This window comes from Sinocyclocheilus anshuiensis, unplaced genomic scaffold, assembly GCF_001515605.1.
Source record: "Sinocyclocheilus anshuiensis isolate Anshui unplaced genomic scaffold, SAMN03320099.WGS_v1.1 scaffold1541, whole genome shotgun sequence".
In the NCBI taxonomy this organism is placed as follows: Eukaryota; Metazoa; Chordata; class Actinopteri; order Cypriniformes; family Cyprinidae; genus Sinocyclocheilus; species Sinocyclocheilus anshuiensis.
In genome coordinates, this window is record NW_015540952.1 from 234,520 (window position 1) to 244,511 (window position 9,992).

A 9,992-nucleotide genomic window follows, 5' to 3' on the forward strand; every position below is an offset into this window, starting at 1 on the left:
AGGAGAGTTGTTGAGAAAGAGCAGCAGAGGTAAAGTAGTTAAAATTCCAGACGCCCATCTCACAGACACACCCCTGAGTGTCTGAGCGACGGCATAAGAAGAGGCTTCTAGAAGACACAGAGACATAGTCTTGGTGTCATTGTAGGGTGACTTGTCTCAAACCAGAACACTCGGGGGATAGAAAAAAAACTTGGTTCTATCAATCAGCTGTTGATTGGACTTTGAGATGTGGTTGTTGCACTCAAAAATGAATGTGATTGTGGAAAGGCAGGGTTTAAAGGCCTGATCAGTGAGATTAATGTTTCGTGTGATAAACATTTTAATTTGAATGAACAACTGTTTATGTGTCTTTTCAGACAGATAAAAACTTTTGTATGTCATCAATGCAACAGTTTTTTTACAGAGTTTTTTTTCTAAATATTTTTCCATCGCACTGCGAATAAAACTGATGAACTGCAAATCATAACAAATATGATTTGTGCTTTTGGTCACAGGCCTAGAGTCTTTGCTGTTTAATAAAACTACGACTTGGTGGTGTTCACAAACAGACTACGCTAAGTGACAATGAATAGTAATCTACTCTGGAACTGGCTCTTCTGTCTCTGTACTCTTGTTTTAGGTGTTTTTTGATAAATGCATTGTTAATACAAAAATCTCAACTGCTGTTTGAAAAATGTAAATATTGTTTCACTTAATTTCTTCCCCATGACAATTGGGTGTCAGACATGGAATGTTCGGCAACATTTTGTTTACCAGAGTAATCAGGGTATTTTTGTTTTTCTATAAGCACCACCACCTGTCAGCGAAGGAAACTGGATTTTCATTGCCATTTGTAACACACTGGTCTTAAGAGACAAATAAAAAAAAATTGGACAGAATTTGCATGCAAATATGAATGTGGGTGTGAACAGGCCTTAAAGGGATAGTTCACCAAAAAATGTATATTTTGTCATCATTTACTCACCCTCAAGTTATTCCAAATCAGTATGAGTTTCTTTCTTCTGTTGAGCACAAAAGAAGATATTTTGAAGAATGTTGGTAATCAAACAGTTAATGGTAGCCATTAACTTCCATAGTATGCAAAAAAGGATAGACAGACAGACAGACAGACCCTTTGGAGAAGTACAGCATACATTACCAAAAAGAAGTCTGTCATTTTCAGAAAGATCCAGTTACTTTGATTAAACATTACAAGGTCATTAACAATAATAATAATGATAATAATAATAATAATAATAATAATAATTAATAATAAACTAATAATAATTCACAATAAGATGTATAGCATGCAACTCAGAAAAAAAGATTGTTAATTTTCATTTCATGCTGACTTTGAATATAACATTTCATAAATTATCAGCATATAAATATGACACCAATTCCATATTTGTCAGAAGAAAATTCTGGAAATTGAACTTTTACAGTGAAAGCAAAGTGTCTTACTTGCATTTTCAAGTCTTGTAAAAATAAATAGATGGGCTTCTTTCAACTTGTTGAAACACATTTTCATTTAGGCATTTCGTTAAAAACCGCTTGTACCAAGAGAACTATAGAGAGTGGAAACAAGCTTGTGAAGTTATCGTCATGGCAACCAGATACATTATTTGCTTAAACACATTCTACAAAGAAGTATCTGCAAACTAACCTGCAATACTGAAGAAACAGCTTCCTTTTTCTGCAGTGTCACCCAATTGAAACCACAAACAATAAAGACAGTAGCTACTGACACTGAAGCTACTCATAACAGAACAGAGAAACAGAAACCATGGTTTATTTACAAGTCAAGACACACCTCATGAAATCAGGATAAACCTAGAAATCTTGCCTTCCTAGAAAAAATGCACAATCACAAAATACTGGACACACAAACACAACACAAATACAGATAACTTCCCACACAATACAGAAGAAGGTTAAAGCCCTCATTCAAGCAGGTCCCTCTGCAAACAATCAATAAGAAGTAATAAGAACCTTAAAAAAAAAAAAAATTCCGTGGGGGGCACTAGACTGTGAACGCACACCCACCGTCAGTGTGACTTGGGCTGGATTTGGACACTTTTAAATGCTGACTGACAGCACTTGACTGATAGGTGGACATTTCTGCAGGAGCAAGGACAATTAAATGTGTGGTGACCTCACATAGGACCTCCTTCTAATAAGATAGGTGAAGCTATGGGAGAACATGGTGTGAAACTAAAAAAAAAAGGGAACATGAATTCCTTTGTTTGTCAACCAGAGCACCAAGGGAAAACAAAAGAGTGATTGACAGGGCGAGAATGAGAGAAGACAAAAGCAAGTACATGAGATGCGATCAAGATACCACCAGTGGTGCAATTCCTTATGTTAAGGAGGATTGTCCCTCCTAAAAATATGATTAGAAACCAGTCTGTCTATTGTAAATAACAATGTTTTATACTTTAAATAATTGTGTAAGTAGTAAAACAACACAAACGGGGAAAAAATGCATTTTAAGTTTAGAAACATTTTGAGTCTCCCCTCCCTTGCCTCACAGTGCTTTGGTCCAAATGCCTGCTTTCCTCTTTTACATCACCTACACACACAAGTCCAGTGAGAGAGAACAAAGCCAATAGTTGTGGAACTCCAAGGCTGTCAAGTCTATTTTATTCACTTAAACATCGGATGAAGTGATTATTTTCTCTTTAATTCAGATAATGCCAATGTATTTTTCGATGAGTCGCTATGTTAGCAATAATAAGGTTACCTGCTTGACTAAAAGGGTTGCCAGGTTTTTTACAACAAAACCCTCCCAATTGTTACCCAAAACTAGCCCAAACTAACTGCGTTTCGAGGGAGTCCCCCAGTAAAAATCGCATTCCAGGGGCTAAAATACACGTTATTGGGGTCGCTTCAACCTGCGGACATGAAAAACAACCCGCGGCAACAGTGATAATTAAAGTAGCCCGATTCCACGGGAAAACCACGGACTTGGCAACACTGTACGGATACAATGGACACGAGCGCTGTCGCGGCGCGTCGGGCGCAACCACAACAACTTGAAGTTGACTAATTTGGCACGGTCTCCCCGCTGCACTAATAGTGGTAAGGCTTTCCTCTCTGTATACATATCCTTACAAGTACAATCTTAGCTGTATTATTTGTGTCCCCTACAAAAATCGCTCTTGAGAAATGTTATGTTTATTGTCTGTTAGACGATATTTACGCCCCTGGACATGCCAGCATCTTCAACACAGGATGACATGAAGTCAATAACACATTCAAGAGCACAGAAATTCTTCTTCACTCAGCATCAGTTTTGAGATGGAAAAATATTGTTTACAGCACAATACTGGATGATTTTGAACCTCAGTAAAAGAGACATGAACTGTGTAACATCATAAGCACAATATTCCCAATGTATTGGATCTATTTTCCTCTGCAGAGCAAATGAAACCAATACCACTGGAATATACATTGTAAATGACAGGACTGTCAGCATACATCTCAACATTTATTTGTGAGTTACCGCATGTATTTAAATAGCAAACGGGCAGGGGTGTGGACTCGAGTCACTTGACTCGAGACTTGACTCGGACTCGAGTCCCAAATTTGATGACTTGCGACTCGACTCGAAATAATTGAAGAAGACTTGAGACTCGACTTAGACTTTGACAGCAATGACTCGAGACTTGACTTGGACTTGAGCCCTGTGACTCGGAAAGACTTTATTTGATCACTGGCAGCTTATTCACCACATCCAGAATCAAATGACAGTAACATTTATATTTCATTGCATATAGTAATTGCTCTGCAATAAAAGTAAAGCCATTCAAACCAGTTCAATTTTTGCTGATGATATTCGTCCCGGGGTTCCCCAGTGTCTATCATGATCTAAGTGAAGCATTCAGCAAATCCAAGCCTCTCAACTGCCTCCTCACAGACCCTGCGACTGCGCTATCGACCTTCTGCTCGACTCTAGTCCCCTGAAGGGCCGCATATTTCCCCTGTCACAACCAGAATCCGAAGCCATGAACAACTACATTCAGGAGGAACTGGCTAAAGGCTTCATCCAACCCTCCACTTCATCAGCGTCCGCAGGGTTTTTCTTCGTGAAGAAGGAGGGCGGTCTCCGTCCTTGCATCGATTATCGTGGCCTCAATGAAATGACTGTTAAATTTCGTTACCCACTACCCTTAGTACCCTCTGCACTGGAACAGCTGAGAACTGCCAAATTCTTCACCAAGCTGGATTTACGCAGTGCATATAATCTCATTTGGATTCGGGCGGGTGATGAATGGAAAACTGCCTTCTCCACAACCACTGGGCACTATGAATATCGGGTTATGCCCTTCGGCCTAGTCAACAGTCCATCTATCTTCCAGTCATTCATCAATGACGTCTTCAGGGACATGCTCAACAGGAATGTTATCGTATACATTGACGATATTCTGGTCTATTCCGAAACCCTCGAGGAGCATATCCAACATGTCAGGTCTGTTCTCAAATGCCTAACTCCTCACTTCCGGAGCCGTTCGCAGGGGGGGCTCTGTTACGGAAAGCGCTTCTGTTACTCTCTCTTCAGGCCACCAGAGGGCTCCATCACCAGAGTACTAGTTTACTCCCCGCACTACATTTCCCATCAGCCCTGTACCTGTCACTGATCATTCTCCCACACCTGTTCCCCATTACTTTAGACTATTTAATGAGCTCTTTCACCCAGATTCTCTGCGAAGTCTTGTTTTGCCTTGGTGAACATCTCTGAGCGTTATTCCGGTTTCATTGGACTGCCTTCTGTTATTACCTCTGCCTGCCTTTGTCTCTTGTTGATTTCATGCCTGCCCCTTGGACTTGTGCTCTGTATACTGGACTATCGACATTGGATTGCCGCCTGCCCTGACCTAAGACTGTCTCAGTTTCTGAACGATATCTGCCTGCCCCGATCTCAGGTCTGTCTATGATCACCATTCTGTCTGCCCTACGATACTGCCTACTCTGTGTCTTCACCTCTGCTTGTTTGATTAAGTTTCAAATAAAACTGCAAATGGATCCCAGCCGTGTTGATGAATCATTACAACCACAATATTAACTGTTATTACTGTTATTCCTGTGTTATTTCTGTTGTCACTGAGTTATTCCTGTGTTATTTCTGTGTTATTAATGTGTTAATTCTGTGTTATTACTGAGTTATTCCTGTGTTTTAATTATGTTATTTCTGTGTTATTACTGCGTTATTACTGTATTATTACTGAGTTATTCCTGTCTTATTACTGTGTTAATCCTGTTTTATTAATGTGTTATTCCTGAGTTATTTCTGTTATTCCTGTGTTATTACTGAGTTATTACTGTGTTATTACTGTGTTATTACTGAGTTAATCCTGTGTTATTACTGTGTATTACTGTGTTATTACTGAACTATTTCTGTGTTATTACTGTGTTCTTTCTGTGTTATTACTGTGTTATTCCTGCGTTATTTCTGTTATTCCTGTGTTATTCCTGTGTGATTACTGTGTTATTACTGTGTTATTTCTTTGTTATTACTGTGTTATTCCTGTGTTATTAATGTGTTATTCCTGTGTTATTTCTTTGTTATTACTGTGTTATTCATGTGTTATTACTGTGTTATTCCTGCATTATTACTGTGTTATTACTGAGTTATTACTGCGTTATTACTGTGTTATTTCTGTTATTACTGCATTATTACTGTTATTACTGTGTTGTTCCTGAATTATTCCTTTGTTATTACTGTGTATTTCCTGTGTTATTTCTGTTATTCCTGAGTTAGTTCTGTTATTACTGTGTTATTTCTGAGTTATTACTGCGTTATTACTGTGTTATTACTGTGTTATTAATGGGTTATTACCTGTTAGTACTGTGTTATTCCTGTGTTATTACTGTGTTAATCCTGTATTATTCCTGTGTTATTGTGTTATTACTGAATTATTACTGTGTTATTACTGTGTTAATCCTGTATTATTCCTCTGTTATTAGGGGCCAAGCCCGAAGGGCTGTAGCCCCTATTGTATCTTTATGTTTTATTATTATTGTTATTTTTCCCCAATGGGGTTCTATGGCAGCCCTATGAACAGAACATAGGAAAATTATGAAATTTTGCACAATTGTAGTGATGGCCATGAATAGTGATCTGACCAACTTGGGGTCTCTAGACTCTATAGCGCCACCACCAGTTCAAAAATTCAATATTGAAATGGTAATAACTCTTGAACCCCTGATTCTAGAAAAATGAAACTTAGTACACATGATTACTCCCTTCATGGAGATCACATTCAATTGCTTACATTAAGACTCCACCCCTTACAGTAGCAGCCATTTTGAAAAGTACAGTAAATAGTCTATTCTCTACTCCTCCTTCAATATTTATTCAATTCTTCCCAAAATTGGCTCACATGATCTTTGGACTGAGCTGCACAGAAATGACTGAACCAATTTTTTTTATTCATCTTTGTTCAAAAGTTATGAAGTTGTGAACTTAGCAAGGTCAACCCGAAATCGGTTCAGAGGTTGTATCTCGGCCAAACATTGATCAATCGAAAACAAATTTGGTACACTTCATCAACACCATGATCTGAGGGTCCTTGCCAAAGCTGGGAACAGCGCCACATATGGGTGGTGAGATACCAAAAATGTACATTTTCGCTTATAACGTTTGAACAATTAGTCAGAAAATTATGATCTTAGTGTCTATGGATTCCTTGGGTCATGCTGAATCTGTGCATGTAAATATTGCCTGAACCACTTGTCTGCCATTTTGAAATTTGTAATAAATTGCAATATCCCAGACAGCAGACAGTTTCGGCCCAGATCCGGCCCACATTTGGCCCGCATGGATTTCACATGGGCCAGATGTGGGTCGGATCTGGACCAACACTATGTTGCTGTCTGGGATCTTTTGAACCATTTGACATATCTGCTCAAAAATCGGTGGGGATCATCAACACCATGTCCCTGAGGTACCCCGGAAGTTTGAAGACAGCGCCACGTAGTGTTCCAGAGCTATAACAATTCTTGCAAAAACACATAACTTTTTTATATTTATGTCATTTTGTTCCTTGGGTTATGCCGATTCTGACAATGTCTCATTTGTCATTTCCCAACAGGGTGTCTGTCCGCCATATTGAAGTAAATCAAAAACAGTTTTTTCGCTACTCCTCCCAGAAATGTTGCCCAATTTTGCCCAAATTCTGATAATATGATCTTTGGACCTACTAGTGAAAAAAAAAGTTATGATGTTGTGACGTTAACGAGGGCGACCCAAATTGGTTCAGAGGCTGTATCTCGGCCAAACTTTGATCAATCAAAACCAAACTTGGTATGCTTCATCAACAACATGATCTGAGGGTCCATGCCAAATTTGGGAACAGCGCCACCTATGGGTCGTGACATACTAAAAATGCACATTTTGCCTTATAACTTTTGAACAGTTAGTCAGAAAATCATGATCATGGTGTCTATGGATTCCTTGGGTCATGCCGAATCTGAGGATCTCAATTGTGCTTTTATGTAAAATGCTAAGTCACGCTTTTGTGAGCTCATTCTCACACCTTAACCTCTCTTCTGCGATCTGTTGAACATGTGTCAACTGAGTGGGGCACTCTGCTAAGCCACTGGGCCAGAACCTTTAAGGTCGTGGGTTCGATTCCAGGGTGGCTAACATTGCTTCTGTTCCAGACCTTGGATTTTCCTTGTGTGTTCGTGTTGAATCAGAAACGTGTTTTTGGTCATTCTCATCTGAACTTCTGTTCAATTTTTATGTATGTGCCGTTTTTGCTCTTCCCGCTCTGCACTGCACTACAGCACTTCTCGGGCTTGGCACCAGTGGCACCAGAAGCAGCTATATTTTCTGTTATTACTGATTTATTCCTGTGTTATTTCTGTGTTATTACTGTGTTATTCCTGTGTTATTACTGCGTTATTACTTAATTATTACTGTGTTATTACTGTGTTATTCCTGTGTTATTACTGCGTTATTACTGTGTTAATCCTGTGTTATTCAGAGCTATAACAATTCTTGCAAAAACACATAACTTTTTTATATTTATGTCATTTTGTTCCTTGGGTTATGCCGATTCTGACAATGTCTCATTTGTCATTTCCCAACAGGGTGTCTGTCCGCCATATTGAAGTAAATCAAAAACAGTTTTTTCGCTACTCCTCCCAGAAATGTTGCCCAATTTTGCCCAAATTCTGATAATATGATCTTTGGACCTACTAGTGAAAAAAAAAGTTATGATGTTGTGAAGTTAACAAGGTCGACCCAAATTGGTTCAGAGGCTGTATCTCGGCCAAACTTTGATCAATCGAAACCAAACTTGGTATGCTTCATCAACAACAAGATCTGAGGGTCCATGCCAAATTTGAGAACAGCGCCACCTATGGGTCATGAGATACTAAAAATGCACATTTTGGCTTATAACTTTTGAACAGTTAGTCAGAAAATCATGATCATGGTGTCTATGGATTCCTTGGGTCATGCCGAATCTGAGGATCTCAATTGTGCTTTTATGTAAAATGCTAAGTCACGCTTTTGTGAGCTCATTCTCACACCTTAACCTCTCTTCTGCGATCTGTTGAACATGTGTCAACTGAGTGGGGCACTCTGCTAAGCCACTGGGCCAGAACCTTTAAGGTCGTGGGTTCGATTCCAGGGTGGCTAACATTGCTTCTGTTCCAGACCTTGGATTTTCCTTGTGTGTTCGTGTTGAATCAGAAACGTGTTTTTGGTCATTCTCATCTGAAGTTCTGTTCAATTTTGAACTTCTCTACTTCTGAACCTATCTGTTCTTCTTTATGTATGTTCCATTTCTGCCGTTTTTGCTCTTCCCGCTCTGCACTGCACTACAGCACTTCTCGGGCTTGGCACCAGAATTGCTGCTTGCAGCTATATTTTCTGTTATTACTGATTTATTCCTGTGTTATTTCTGTGTTATTACTGTGTTATTCCTGTGTTATTACTGCGTTATTACTCTGTTATTACTGAGTTAATCCTGTGTTATTCCTGTGTTATTACTGTGTTAGTCCTGTCTTATTACTGAATTATTACTGTGTTATTGTGTTATTCCTGTGTTATTTCTGTCTTATTACTGTGTTATTACTGTGTTATTACTGTGTTATTCCTGTCTTATTACTGAATTATTACTGTGTTGTGTTATTCCTGTGTTATTTATGTCTTATTACTGTGTTATTACTGTGTTATTACTGGGTTAATCCTGTGTTATTCCTGACTTATTACTGAATTATTACTGTTATTAATGTGTTATTCGTGTATTATGCCTGTGTTATTCCTGTGTTATTACTGTTATTACTGAGTTATTCCTGTGTTATTACTGTGTTATTCCTGTGTTATGCCTGTGTTATTCCTGTGTTATTACTGAGTTAATCCTGTGGTATTACTGCGTTATTACTGTATTATTACTGAATTATTTCTGTGTTATTACTGTGTGTTTCCTGTGTTATTTCTGTTATTACTCTGTTATTCCTCTTATTTCTGCTATTACTGATTTATTCCTGTGTTATTTCTGTGTTATTACTGTTATTACTGCGTTATTACTGTGTTATTACTGTGTTGATTACTGTGTTATTAATGATTACTGATTTATTCCTGTTTTCTTTCTGTTATTACTGTGTTATTCCTGTGTTATTACTGCGTTATTACTGTGTTATTACCGCGTTAATCCTGTGCTATTCCTGTGTTATTACTGTGTTTTCCCTGTCTTATTACTGAATTATTACTGTGGTATTACTGTGTTAATCCTGTATTATTCCTCTGTTATTTCTGTTATTACTGATTTAGTCCTGTGTTATTTCTGTGTTATTTCTGTGTTATTACTGTGTTATTACTGCGTTATTACTGTGTTATTACTGAGTTAATCCTGTCTTATTACTGTGTTATTAATTAGTTATTCCTCTGTTATGCTTGTGTTATTCCTTTGTATTACTCTGTTAGTCCTGTGTTATTACTGTTATTACTGAGTTATTCCTGTGTTATTACTGTGTTATTCCTGTGTTATTCCTGTGTT

At 38.2% G+C, this 9,992-nt stretch overlaps 1 protein-coding gene across 1 annotated transcript in view; it reads right to left on the reverse strand.

Moving 5' to 3' along the window:
* The window catches only part of LOC107689960 (pro-neuregulin-3, membrane-bound isoform-like), a 149,480-nt gene extending 149,354 nt beyond the window's left edge, over window positions 1-126 (reverse strand). Inside the window, exon 1 of the mRNA XM_016488169.1 lies at window positions 64-126. Within this exon, the coding sequence (XP_016343655.1) occupies window positions 64-126 (63 nt within the window). The remainder of the gene's footprint in view (window positions 1-63) is intronic.
* Between the last annotated feature and the right edge of the window lie 9,866 nt (window positions 127-9,992).